This window comes from Pipistrellus kuhlii, unplaced genomic scaffold (genome assembly GCF_014108245.1).
Source record: "Pipistrellus kuhlii isolate mPipKuh1 unplaced genomic scaffold, mPipKuh1.p scaffold_m20_p_24, whole genome shotgun sequence".
Taxonomy (NCBI): domain Eukaryota; kingdom Metazoa; phylum Chordata; class Mammalia; order Chiroptera; family Vespertilionidae; genus Pipistrellus; species Pipistrellus kuhlii.
The window spans coordinates 3,348,001-3,362,809 of record NW_023425523.1 but is presented as its reverse complement, the minus strand read 5'-3'; the positions used below and the strand labels follow the sequence as shown (position 1 = coordinate 3,362,809).

At 37.4% G+C, this 14,809-nt stretch overlaps 1 protein-coding gene across 9 annotated transcripts in view; it reads right to left on the bottom strand.

The window, feature by feature from the left end:
• Window positions 1–14,809, bottom strand: part of ST7L (suppression of tumorigenicity 7 like) — a 125,044-nt gene that overhangs the window by 69,313 nt on the left and 40,922 nt on the right. For 8 of the 9 annotated variants that reach the window (XM_045586875.1, XM_045586871.1, XM_045586870.1 and 5 more), the window contains 3 exons: window positions 12,761–12,911; window positions 11,319–11,411; window positions 5,433–5,572 (listed from right to left, as the gene is read on the bottom strand). In XM_045586875.1, the coding sequence (XP_045442831.1) occupies window positions 5,433–5,572; window positions 11,319–11,411; window positions 12,761–12,911 (384 nt within the window). Of the gene's footprint in view, window positions 1–1,155; window positions 4,812–5,432; window positions 5,573–11,318; window positions 11,412–12,760; window positions 12,912–14,809 lie in introns of those variants that run through there. The other variant, XM_036453234.2, reaches the window with a different exon arrangement.

Below are 14,809 nucleotides of genomic sequence, written 5' to 3'. Positions count from 1 at the left end.
GGGCATGTACCTTGGTTGCGGGCACATCCCCAGTAGGGGGTGTGCAGGAGGCAGCTGATGGATGTTTCTCTCTCATCGATATTTCTGATTTTCTATCCATTTCCTTTCCTCTCTGTAAAAAAATCAATAAATATATTTAAAAAAATATATATATATACACACATATACTGCCAAATAAATTCAGGGAGAGCTTTTGTGAACATCATACTTAACAGGCACGTGTTAACAAGGTAAGAGGGTGCTTTCCACAAACTTCAAACCTGAATTAAACTCTGAGGAAAAGATACAGACTTGCATTGAAAAGTTCATTGTCCTACCTTTTATTCCTTTTTTTTTCTTCCCTTTGAAAAGAAGAGTTCATATTTAGAAATTTTGGATGAAGAAGAACACAAGTAATTTCACAAATTTCTCACTCTGGAGTGATAACAATGAGAAGGAAGCATGAGAAATATTATAATACCCTTAGAGAAAATAGAGAACATTTTTTTCTCTTGCTACAGATGTCAGTTAATAAATAAAATCAAAAGTGGAATATACCAGATGGCCCAAATAAAGACTTCAGTGACACTAACAACAAAACAAAAATAATTAAGATTGTGACCTGTCACATAATAGATTCATTTTATTATCAGATATATTAAAATCTCTGATATATTGCTGTGGAAACAGCATGGCTATAGAATATTTTACAGGACTATAGGCTTGGAAACAATTCAAGATATTTAAAAAACTATATCAGTTCTTATGAACTAAAGGTGTTTCATAGCTTTGAAAAATAATCAATTTTCAAATAAAGTGAGGAAACTTATCTTCACTTCTTGTCAGTTTAATTTCTGCATGTGGCCCTATGTATTTAATAAAGAAAAATACAACTATCATGTTTTAATATTAATAGATGGAGAATATAAAAAAAATTTTATATTTCATGTCATTTCTTATGACAATGGAAAATTAAGAACCTTTAAAAATAGTATTGATTTTTCCTACAAGTATATATCAACATATACCCTGTTTTCCCGAAAATAAGACAGTGTCTTATATTAATTTTTTCTCCCAAAGTTGTGCTAGGTCTTATTTTCTGGGGATGTCTTATCTTTCCATGCGCTAGGTCTTATTTTCGGAAGATGTCTTATTTTCGGGGAAACAGTAGTTATAATTTTCTATCAAGTTCCCTAGTTATGAGGACAATCCTTGCTCTGGAAAAATGATGAGAATAGTGAACAAACCTCAAACATTTTGATCACTATGTAGTAAAAGATATTTTGGCATTTATAACTGCTTATTATTTTTAATTTTGGGAGAAAAATGTTAATTATTTTGGGGCAGAGGCTGAAGAAGTCCCAGTGAGACATTCTGTAGAGAGGTCTTTCGTTAGTGTAACATCTGACCTTCTATATCTTTGGAAATCATGCAAGTTGGCTAATGTACTCCTTAAAGAATTAATCAAGTAGATTGTTAGGCCCCAGTTACAGTGGAGCCAGCCAATTATGAGTTGCTCAGAAATTCATCACTGGCATGTCCAACCACATTTTCCCACATAAAGATTAGTAGAAATATGTGGAGACAGTGTCCATTCCCACCCTAGCACAGCGTTCAGTGAAACAAATTTCAACAACGTTTTCCCTTAACAGAAACAATTTATTTGGGAACTTTCTTGTCTTTACTCATAAGCCCCCCCCCTCCAAAACATTGCAAAGGCCGCCCTATTTAGTTAAAACTAAACCAGGGATTTTTATATTCAAACACTCTTCTGAATCCAGAGCACCAAAGTCACATGCCACAAGCCTGAATTCATCACTGTTATTGAAATCCCCGAAGACCAACACTATCTTCCCACTGCTGTGATAACGCCCTCCCAAGGCTTGCCCAGAAGAAAGCTTTGCACGCAACGGAGAAATGAAAGGGCCAGAGTCGGTGAAGACTGGCTCTCTAAGGAGAGGACAGTGCTGCTCTGGCACAAAGAAGCTCCTTTCAGACAAGCAGAATCAGATTCCAGCCCACTTGTTTGCTGGCTACCCTTACTTTGAACTCTCATATTTAACCCAGCAGGCTTCAAAGCAGGTGAGAAAATGACCTACCACTTAAAAGCAATTTTTTCTTTTTTCAGGAATTCTGGCCTTGGAGAATATCAGCTCTAATATCAGCACATTCCACATCTCCAGGGATTTATGCAATTTTTTTCATTGCTCTATGTCTAATGTCAAATTAAGTTTTATCTCAGCCAGGAAAAAAAAATCAGAAATTAAGTCCTAACTCACTGAAAATGAGGTCTTATTCCACATTACTTTATTCTACCATACAAAAGAACTTCCTTCTTTTGGAACTAAAATCACAAACCATGTCATGGGTTCCCTTCCATTTATCAAAATCTGATGTGCAGTGTAGATCAATAAAAATCATTGTTCACTAGTGTCTTGCTTTGAGAAAAAGCCATTTTTCTAACAAATACATTTTAACAAATTCAAACAATTTACTCTAGCATGTGCGCTAATACAAAAAGATATTAGAAGAGGAAGAGACAATGGTGACAACTAAAAAAATTTACTTAAATTGTTTTGTCTTACTGAACAGAAAAGCAGTATGTTTCCAAGAAAATTCTTTATTCCTTTCTACTATATCTGACTTAATTGAAAATCCTAACAAAGGCAGTTTGAAAACTTACCAATAGGTTCTAATCCATGAGACGTTTGCCATGGCTAGAAGTTGAAACCTTTCTCCACTTTCTGTGGTCCAAATATACATAAGGTACGAGAAGTACAGTCCTAACAATACTATTTACATGTTTGCACCGCCATTTACACTGTGGGAAATGCATTTTGAGTTTACACTCAGCACATAGCTTCCCCAAATGTGAAAGGGGTAAGGTCTCCTGCTATAGCTGTGCTTTGGTAATGATGACAATGACAGTGGCAACAACAGCTAACACTCACCTCATTTTTACTATGGGCAGACACGGTACTAAACACTTGACATGTATTAAACACATTTAACCCTCACACACACCAAAGACCTGTGCGGTAGTACTATTCTCACTTGACAGTGAGGGGGAGGAAAGGTTAAGTACTCGATGTTGCATAGCCAATAAGTGTAGGGTCAGAATCAAAGAAAAGCAGCCTGGTTCCAGAGCCTCTGCTCATAGCCACTCAGCAACGCTGCCCCTTCCACCTTGCAGAGGTGGTACTAACTCGGTGTTCTAAAATCATCTTTTGCGGGTAAAGTCGGTTTAATATGTGTATAGGATGGCCTGGGGATCTTGTTACAATGCTGATTCAGGCATCTGGAGTGGTGCCTGAGATTCTGCAATTCTGACAAGTTCCTGCATCAGTGGTGATGGTCCCAGCGCACAGAACAAGCTTTATTAAGTGGTGGAGATGTAGGATGCGAGCCTCTTATTCCCTTGCTGGCCGGCTGGCTGTAAGAATCACTTATAGGTTTTGTCTATACGCTGGAGACATTCCATACCACAATCATTTTCCATTTATTCTTAAATGGAACCTGCCCTGGGAACTGCTGCATACCGAATATTGGCTTGCAGGTAATTTCAGCAAATACTTAGCTTTTAGGAACTTAAAACATATATATGAAAACCACAGGGACTGGTTGTAAAAGTTTGCTGTCGGGCACATTTTTAACACTATATATCATTAACTATACATATATCAGAAGATAGAAAATAAATGCCTGTTCATTGTTCATCAACCAGAATCACAGTAAATTAATATCTTTCGGCCTAAAAAAGGAGCTTCCACTTTAAAATCCTAAAAATTCATTCTCAGACTCTACTAGAAGAGTGCCAAGGAGCTTGTGCTTCAAGTCCCTTCTGGTGCGTCCGTGATCTCAGGAAGGCAGACACTACCTGCCAATACCAATGGCAGAGCTGATGGCGAGTACATGCCACATTCATTTTAGCCAGTGCCTCATGGAAGTACCCACTAACACCTGCCCCATCTCTACTACAGACTCTGCCACATCTCCCTCCTTCCCACCGGCCTGACACAAACCCAGTACTGAAGTGGCACTCCCACTGCTTGCCTATGATCTCAAATGCAGAGCTGCATTTTTTCCAGTTGCTACCTGGATGGGATTCCCTTTGCAGGCCATTTTTTCCCATGCTGGATTACACAGTAAGGTCATTCCAGTTTGAGATGCACTCACTCCATCAGCACCACTGCAAACAACAAAGTTATGGTATAATCGCTAAGCTTCCTTTTACACTAAAAGAAAAAAGGATAGTCAGCTTCCAACCCAAATATCTATAATCCCTGAACAACAGAGAAAGTCATTCTTCTTGAAGCTTGACCCAAAATCAAGTGTGGTCTCAGACTCCTAGGCCTACAGCCAGTGGCAACTTAACACATTATACAGTTGACCTTCAGGGAAAAAGGGAAACCAGTGCTCTTACTACTGGTGCCAGAAGAAAACCAACTAATCTTTAAGGCACAGAACAAACTATTCTTAAGGCAGGAAAAGAAATTGTGAGGAAACAGGGAGTTAGAATGGAGGTATTTAGAGAAAAATATTGAAATCACATTACCAAGTAAGGACTAGTGTTTCCATGGTTCTCAGTGCTCGTCTATTTGGGAATAAAGGAATAGTCATTTCTTTTTAGGTATGAACTCTTATTACCTGGTAAACATGCAAAGATGTACAAGAAAGACACTTTTTTTTTTTTTTTTAAGGCTTAGAAACTTCACAAGAATTCTCTTTGGTGATTTTACTTTGAGCCAGTGATAGTGATTTTAAGTTTATGTAAAAAGAGTAAATAGTATGGGAGACCCTTTGTAGAATCAGTCCTCAAGTACTTTCTGGCCCTGGATAAGGAGATGGGGAAGTAGTTCAAAACCAAAGTGTAAAAATGAAAATAAAGGTCTACACATGGTTCTACACTCCAGGACAGGGAAGGTCAATGTGCAGATGCTATAACAGGGAGAACTTCTGAGGGAAGAGGCACATCTTCCAGTGCGAATGTCCTGACTGTCCCATATTACTTACTTATTCCCCATCTTAGTCGGGACTCTTGAATTGAAAGTTCAGCAAATACTCAGAACTAATAATTTCACTTAAATGGAAAAATCAAATGGCTTGTTTATAAAATAGGGGTTATTTTTAAATGCCAAGAAAATGCATTTAAAAGAACTGGATTATTCGTTAGCCAGTAACAAGTGCTATGTTTACCACCAAACATGACCTACAAAGACCAACTTTATAATGTTATGCCATTGTTTTCTTCAAACTTTTAAGCAATAAAAATACAGCTCAAATCACTGAAAAGTGTGTTTGACATATTTATGGCATCAAGTTTACAAATCAATTCCTGTAATTTACCATAACAAGTGTCATCCACCATACGACTCGTTTAGCACAAACACAGTGGAGATAGTTTCCTGTATGTTTTACAAGTGCTCTACGCAAGTCCTTGAGATCATACTTACAGCTTTAGCAAAAACACCCATGATTTCAGGAAACTGGTGTGTGAGAAGAGCTATCATTGCTGTAGAAGAACACAGTCCTGCTGTGAAATAGATGAAAAAAGGAAGCTCCTTCTTTGGGTAAACAGATACTTGATGAAAGGCTGCAAAGGAGAAAAGGGAGAAGTAGGTTTTATCTAAGAATACAGTATGAGCCAGTTTTAATATTTTCAAACAAAATCTATTTTCTAAAACTAAAAACAAAATTAATTAAAAATAAAAAGAACAAGAGGCCTCTGGCTAAGCAAGGTAGAAAAAGTTATCCATTATTTATTCCAGAATCCACAGGGTATCCACATAGCCGGAGGGCTGTGCTGGCCACTGGGAACAGGATGGCATCGTGGGAAAGAGCACTAATTATAAAGTCATGCTGAGGTGATTTTGAAAAAGAGCTTTGTCATTTATTAGCTGTGTGATCTTGAATAAGTTGCTAAACCCTCTATTAGTTGCTAAGGAGTTGTTATGATGAACATTTTAAGCCCTTAATAAATGTGAGTTATTATAATCCTTGCTCTTTGGAAACTCAGAGGGGAGTGTAGAGATTGAGAGATAGATATATAGTTGGAGATTTCCCAAAACCATCAGTTATTTATTTTACCCAGTTATTCTATACTAGAGGCCCAGAGCACAAATTCATGCAAGGGTGAGATCCCTCTGCCTGGCTGACGATCAGTGGCCGGGGAGGGCTCCAGGGCGTGTCTGGCCCCATCTTGCCCAGTCCCCATCAGCTGGACCAGAGCAGAGCAAGCTAACCTACTGGTGGAAGCATCTTCCTCCTGGTGGTCAGTGCACGTCACAGCAACCGGACGGTCAACCGCTGGGTCGGACACTTAGCATATTAAGCTTTTATATAGAGAGATGTGGCATTTTATTGAGCAGTATAAATTGAACTAGAATACCAAAGCCTAAGGATTCTAGACATAAGTGAAATCCTGTGATTATTTTACTATATTCAAACATTTAATCAGATATTATTTTTCTAGTAATTGGGTACAGTAGGTCCTCAGGTTACACTGGAGATCCATTCCTATGGTGTGACGTAACACAATTTTTGCAGTAAGTCAGAACCCACCTACATAAGCACCAACATTATTAATGTGGAGCACGTACACAGCAGTAATGAAGTAAAACAGTAAGAAAAATTTAAAAAAAAGATAACAATTCCTGACCTTTATTTGTAGTAAATAAATGATAAAAAACATAAAGCACATATGTACATAATGTCAAAATGATGGAACTTGTTTTTACGTTTATTGATAAAGGTGTTACATATGTGTCCTCTTTCCATTACTCCCCTTATCCACCCCCACTCATGCCCTCACCCCCTATTGTCTGTGTCCACTGGTTATGCTTATATGCATGCATACAAGTCCTTTGGTTGATCTCTCCCCCTTACCCCTCTCCTCCCCTACCTTCCCTCTGAGGTTTGATGGTGTGATCAATGTTTCTCTGTCTCTGGATCTATTTTTGTTCATCAGTTTATGTTATTCGTTATATTCCATAAATGAGTGAGATCATATGATATTTATCTTTCTCTGACTGGCTTATTTCACTTAGCATAATGCTCTCCAGTTTCCTCCATGCTGTTGCAGATGGTAAGAACTCCTTCATTTTTACTGCAGCCTAGGAACTTTTTTTAAAATAAATAAATGGGAGATGGCGACGTAACCACAAAATGACATACATCGAGTTCAACGTAACCCGAGGACTTAGCCTGTACTTCATTACCAATGGTATTCAAGTAGTTATATTTTATTTGAAATTTGAAAATACTTGTATAACAATGCTAAGATGAGCCTATGACAGTGCTTGGCACACAGTAGGTGCTCAATAAATGTCTACTGAACTGAAAGCTATTCTGGGGCTTCATTAGTCCAGGAAGTTGACTGCTCTGAGCTGGATGCAAACCCGAGGAATTCCTAATGTAATATCCTGCATAAGTAAGGGATGACTAATTCAGTGCTGAATCAAGGTCAGCTATAAATTTCACTTCTTTAAACATAATGATTCACAGAACATATTACACCTAAGTTTCCTTCAGTAGACATGATATTTTTAGGTCCTACACTATATTCAGAAAGTAAAGACCCAAAATCAAACTCATTAAAAATCCAAAAAATGTCCAGGGCCTTGAGTCATGTTAAAAGTGAAAGCACAACAAATCTGGCTTTTTTAAAAAGTTAGAAACATTAGAAGCTGTTGAAAACACTGTGCTTTCAGCACCCAAAAAACAGCATTCCCTTTGGCCCATCTCTCAGCCATGAGAGGCCAACCTCTTCAAGCAAACCATGAAAACCAAACCACAGCATTTTCAAAGATGGGAAAAAACAATTACGGATACCAATGGTTACTATACTTGATATCATTTGAGATACAGCAAAATTAATAATATTAATTATACTGTACAGCATTTTATGGTTTATAAAGTGCCTTTTCATTTATATTACTTTTATATCTTTTAATGTAAAAACAATATAAATTACTAAGAAATAGTATTAGTCCCACTTTATAAGGTAGGAAACTGTATAGTTTTAGTAAGTCGATTTCCTAAAATATGAGATTTTTATACTGTAGAAGAGACCTAATTATTTATTGCTTTCTGTAGATTCATTTCAGTCAATGTTTAGCTAATACATCAATATAATGGATGACTAGTACAGAAACATTCCCTTGGAAGTAAGTTCAAATTTCATCACTGGCTTGTAGAGAAAAATTTATCAGGAGGCATAAAAGACAACCAAAGAGCTATGTGAACTAAGGGAATAGTTCAAGTCTGAACTTATGAGGCTCATAAGCAAATTCCAGAATGCTGTAAGTCATATCAAGGTTGAAGGAGAATTGAAAACAAAAAATATTAAGTACTTCTGAGTATTAGAACTCCACATTATTAAAAATGTGTTCATTCTACCACAGACAGAGACAGAAAAAATACTCTAAGAACATGCAATATAATAAATCCCTGGAATTTGCATATGAGTCGCACCCTAGAAATAATAAAGTCCTGCCGAGAAGCAACCGTCTATTCTTATAGCCTGTGGCTCTGACAATACATGATAATGACCCTGGTTTTAGTCATATAATTACTCTGTAAAGTTGGCCTTATATCAGGCAACCTTTGTAATGATTTTGCAGACATAATTTTAGGCTAAATGTATTAGCTTAATATAATACTCTTAAATATTGATGCTCCATAATTAAAAATGTACCTTTGCCTTAAATATCTTTGTTCCTGTTAAAATGGAAAAACAATAATAATTACTACCACTATCATCCTAGGAAAGAAAATTTCTCACCCATGACCTGCTCATTGCTAAAGTCAATGGATTCCTCTCAGTAATTACATACCTTACTTAATCTCTCAGATACTCCTCCTCACTTGGAAATATTTTCCTCCTCTTAGTTTCTAGGATATCTGCTTCTGGCTCTCTGACCACTCCTTCACTGAGCCTTCCAGACTCCTTATCAGTCACTCATTCCTGAGACATTTTTGTGCCCTCACGGTTCCACCCTTAGTTTACTTCTCACTCTATAGCTTCCCTTAGTGATCTCATTCATGCCTCGAAAATTATGTCTGTATAATAAAATATTTCATTTTATATGAACATGTACAATATATCTGTCTATATGGGTGAGATGTAATGCATGCAACATACTCAAAGCCTGAACTCATTTCCCCCCCCCCCCCCAGTGCCTCCCCACCTATTCCCAAACCTGCTTCTCCTGCTATATGATGGATTTACCATTCAAGTCACCCAAGTCAGATTTAGGAATCATCCCTGACCTTGGAGATCCAGGCATTCCCCATTCCAGCTTCCTGATAATCTATTCCATATACACAGCACTCAACTCATTGTTTATTAGTCTTTCTATTAACCTGTGAGCATCTTAGGAGTTCAGAACAGGCTAAGGAAGAAAAGGTAGTAATAGTTAACATTTCTATTGAGTACTTAGAATGATCCTGGCATGTTTATAAGAATAAATTAATAAACATGACTAATTCAAGTAATATTTCTTTTTTTTTCCCTTTTTCTTGCTCCATTTAGACCAAATTTTTTAAAAAAATATATTTTATTAATTTTTCACAGAGAGGAAGAGAGAGGGATAGAGAGTTAGAAACATCAGCCGGGACCAGTTTGGCTCAATGGATAGAGCGTCGGCTTAGGGACTGAAGGGCCCCGGGTTCGATTCCAGTCAAGGGCATGTACCTTGGTTGCGGGCATATCCCCAGTAGGGGTGTGCAAGAGGCAGCTGATCGATGACTCTCTCTCATTGATGTTTCTAACTCTCTATCTCTCTCCCCTCCTCTCTGTACAAAAATCAATAAAATATATTTAAAAAAAAGAAAAGAAACATCGATGAGAGAGAATCATCGATCAGTTGCCTCTTGCACACCCCCTACTGGGGATGTGCCTGCAACCAAGTTACATGCCCTTGACCGGAATCGAATCTGGGACCTTTCAGTCCCAGGCCAACGCTCTATCCACTGACCCAAACCGGTTTTGGCTAATTAGACATTTTAGTTTTGTACTGTTTATTGCTAGTAAAAAATATGTAATTGAATTCTGTATGCAAACTTACTGACCTTGTTTATTAGTTCTAGTAGCATTTCTATGGAATGCTTAGAATTTCCTACATGGAAAGTCATGTCATCCGTGAATAAAAACAGTTTCACTTCTTCCTTTCCAACATACCGTAAATGCCTCTTATTTCTTTTATTTCCTTGAACTGAAGTCCAGGGAGGAAAGTTGCAGATCTCCAAATTTATCTATAAGTTTAATATAATCCTTACTTAGGGGTTTTGCACTGACCAGACCCTCCAGGACAATGCTGAGTAGAATGGTGAGAGCAGATATCTTTGCCTTGTTCCTGATCTTAGAGAAAGCATTCAGTCTTTCACTATCAAGTATGGCGTTAGCTGTGGATTTTTCATATATGCTCTTTATCAGACTAAGAAAGTTCCCTTTTATGCCTACTTTGTTCAGAATTCTATATTAAATTTGCTAATTTTGGTTGAAGATGTTTATGTCTATATTCATGAAGAATACTGTTCTATAGTTTCCTTTTCTTATAATGTCTTTGTCTGGATTTGGTATCACAAAATGAGTTGGAAGTGTTCTTTCTTCCTTTATTTTCCAAAAAAGAAACATTGATATTATTTCTTTCTTAACTGTTTATAATATGCCTTCCCTTTTTTTTTATATATATATTTTATTGATTTTTTACAGAGAGGAAGGGAGAGAGATAGAGAGCTAGAAACGTCGATGAGAAACATCAACCAGCTGCCTCTTGCACACCCCCTACTAGGGATGTGCCCGCAACCAACGTACATGCCCCTGACCAGAATCAAACCTGGGACCTTTCAGTCCACAGACGGACGCTCTGCCACTGAGCCAAACCGGTTTTGGCTGCCTTCCCTTTTTAATATATTTAATCTTTGTGTCCTTCACTGCATCTAGCACAGGGTTTTATTCCAAAAATATTTGAAAATTAATTGTATTATGCAAGTACATCTAAGAAATGGCTAAAATAGTATTTAAACAGTATCCTGAAGTTCATCTCACAACTACTTTTTTTAAATCTTAAAAAAAAATGTTTTTGTTGATTTATTTATTTATTTTAGAGAGAAAGGAGGGAGAGGGAGAGAAACATTGATGTGAGAGAAAAACATCAATCTTGGTTGCCTCCCTTATGCACCCCTACTGGGGACTGAACCCACAACCTGGGTATGTGCCATGACCAGGAATCGAACCAGTGACCTTCAGTGCAAGGGACGATGCTCACCCAACTTAGCCATACCAGCCAGAGTTCACTACTGCTTTTAAGTTTAGGAAAACTAGAATATTTACTTACTAGGTAATAGCTCCTTATCAGCAGTTTCTGTGCAGCTGGGATAAGGGTGAAATAGATGGCCTTTCTCTAATGGGTATGGAATCATTCTAAAAGCTGAGGAGAAAAAAAAACATGTTGATGTTCAATTGAGACTCATTTTCATCTTATATTACCTATCAAAGCTATTTTTAAGATATTTTATAGATTTTTCACATAACGTTTTCTTTTCTTTTTTAGAGATAAATTTTTGATGAAACAAGATAAGCAAAATAATGAATAAAAGGGAAAATAAGTTTTATTTAGAGAATAGTGAATTGTCAAATTAGAATAAAACTAAAGGGAGCTAATGAATAAACTGAACTAACAAGCAAAATACACACAGATTCAGAGATCGAGCCTAAACTGGCAGTTGGACATCTCTCTCACAATCAGGGACAACTGGCTGGCTCCTAACTGCTCACCTGCATGCCAGATGGCCCATAACCACCCTGCCCGCCGGCCTGCTCGCCCAGAACTGCAATCCCTGCCAGCCTTCTCACCCCCAATTGCCCCCACTTGCTGGCCTGATCGCCCCCCATCTAACCCCCCACCAGCCAGCTCGCTCCCAACTGCCTACTCCCCACCAGCTTGATCACCCCCAACTGCCCTCCCCTCCTGACCTGATTGCCCCTAACCCCCTCTGCCTTGGCCCCGCCACTATGGCTTTGTCCAGAAGGACTTTTGGAAGGTCTCCCGGTCTAATTAGCATGTTGCCCCATTATTAGTAAAGAGGCCTGGTACGCAGGAGGCCAGCTGGTCTGCCCTAAAGGGAGTCTCCTTGGGGGGCAGGTCTGGCCTGAGCAAGGGGCCTGGGGCAGTTTGCAGGCCATCCCCCCGGGGGGGCATGGCCAGCCTGGGTAAGGGGCAAGGGGCCATTTGGGGATGATTTGCAGGCTGACCAAGCCCCAGGCTTTGTCCGGAAGGACATCCGAAGTCTCCAGAAGGTCTCCTGGTTTAATCAGCATATTACTCTCTATTAGTATAGATGTATTTTACCACAATTAAAAAATTTTTAAAAATGAGAGTTGATATTAGTTGTGATGAAAATAGTTTCATGTTGTACACATCTGAAAATAAAGTAAAACCATTGTCCAATTTTTTAAAATATTAGAATAGCTCAACTACATTAAAAAGCTCATAAAACAAGAATGATGAGTTATTTTCTTTCCTTAAAAATGTACAATTTAAATGGACATATGGCAAAATAGCATAACAGTTTCTCATTCAGCTTTTCCTAAATGTGGCACCAAGTACATTAAACATCTCTTCTACCAATAAACCAAATTAACACCACTGAGTTCACACTGAAACCGATTTGATCAACAAATCCTTATGGAAACTCAGACGCTCTCACTTAAAAAGGCTGCCTGGGAACGCAGTGACCTGTCGGAGGATCGGGGTTACATTTGGAGAACAATACTTACTGCCTTCCCACGTGCACTGTAACAGATTGAGAGCACCTTCTATTCGCTTCCAGTGCTGAAGATGAAAGAAAGCATAGGCAACTGCTTCACTGTCCCCCCGTTTCTGAATGTGCTCTGGAGGTAAAATCAGACTTTTCATCTCTAGCAAATACTAGAAAAATGACACACACACACACACACACAGACACATCACACAAAAGAAGAAAAATTATGTTAAGTTCAAACACCCACAAGAATGTAGATTCTAATTTTATAAAGTCAGTTTTCCTTAAAAAACAATCAATTATTAAGCTAATTGAAATGACATTAAGGTCCTACTGATGAATGTGTATAAAATGCTCTGTGAGCAAATTCCAATGACAGCATTATTTCTACAGGTAAAAATAAGGTGATAAATGGCTTATATGTGACCTTGTTAGATACAAAATGGAAACTTCAAGTGAAGAAATAATATGAGAGCAAATAATTATTTTTTTCAAATACTAATTAAGGGTTAAAAATAGAAACTACAGTTTTGGCACAACACTTTGTGGCAACATTTAATTATTTTTTTCTCATTTTCATTTTATAGTGAAGGAACTTAATTATGAAGAAGTTCAACTGAATTAATATTTACTGAAAGCAAAGCATTTGCTTGTTAGGGAATACCAACAAAAAAAAAATTACTCTATTTTTTTGGAACTTCTGCAATGAGACAGATTTCTTAAGTTAATAATTATGACTAGACTGTGCTAAATGTTGACTAGACTGTGCTAAATGTTGACTAGACTGTGCTAAATGTTAATTAGAGGTATAAACAATGTTTACAGGAATATGGATAGGAGGTATTCATTTTTTAAACTTAGTTTTTTAACTGCTTTATTGAGATATAATTTAAAATTTATTGAGATATACTTTACAATTCATCCACTTAAAATATACAGTTCAATGGTATTTAGAATATTCACATATATGTGCCAACCATCACTTCATAAGGAAACCCTTGTACTCTTTAGTTACCACCCTCAACTCCATCATTCCCACTAAGCCCTGAGCAACCATGAATCTCCTTTCTGTCTCTATAGATTTATCTTTTCTGGCAAATCTATATAAACAGAATCACATAATATATGGTCTTTTGTAACTGGTTTCTTTCACTTAGCAGAATGTTTTCAAGGTGTATACATGTTGCAGCATGTATCAGTCCCTCATTCCTTTTTGTGACTGAATAATATTCCATTGTGTGGATATAATACATTAGTTTATCCACTCATCATCTGATGGACATTTGGTAACTTTCACCTTTAGGCTATTTGAATAATGCTGCCAAAAACATCCTCATACCAGTTTTTATGTGAACATCTGCTTTTATCTCTTTTGGGTATATGCCTAGGAATGGAGTTGCTGGGTCGTATGGTAATTCTACGTTTAGAAGGTACTACTTCTGCTTTAGGGGCTGAAAATAAACCTCTTGATGGAATTTGGGATTGGAGCTGATACATAAAGTTGGATGGAATGTGAATGGGCAGACTGGGGGTGGGTGGGAGAAGAACAGGAGGACAGAGGCAAAGTACAGGACCACCTTGAGCAAAGGCACTGAGCCAAGAGAACAAAATGCCCTGGAGGGATTAGTGAGGGTGCTTGTTAAAGAATCGAAGCCTGTGAGTTCTCATTCAAAGATGAAATGAAAGTCTACCTGAAATTCCTGAAGAACATGTTTTCCTTAATTTTATAACCCATTACAAAATCAGTATTAACACAGTTATTACACTAACCAACTTCATATACTAATTACATGAAGATACAAAATTAATCATTTGAACATCATCTTTATATAAAGTGGTCAACTGAAAACAAACTTTTAGTTAGCTAAATACTTTCTGCAAATACTTCCCTTACTAAAAGAGGTTAGAAATGACCTCTTTAGTTTTAAATAACTCGATACTGTTATGTATATAAGGTCCAAACAACATTAACTTCTGTTATAAAATAGATAAAGAGAAACATGCCAGAGGTGTCTCAAAATATATATTCTCACATTTCAAAATCTAAATTCCTCAGACTGTTCCA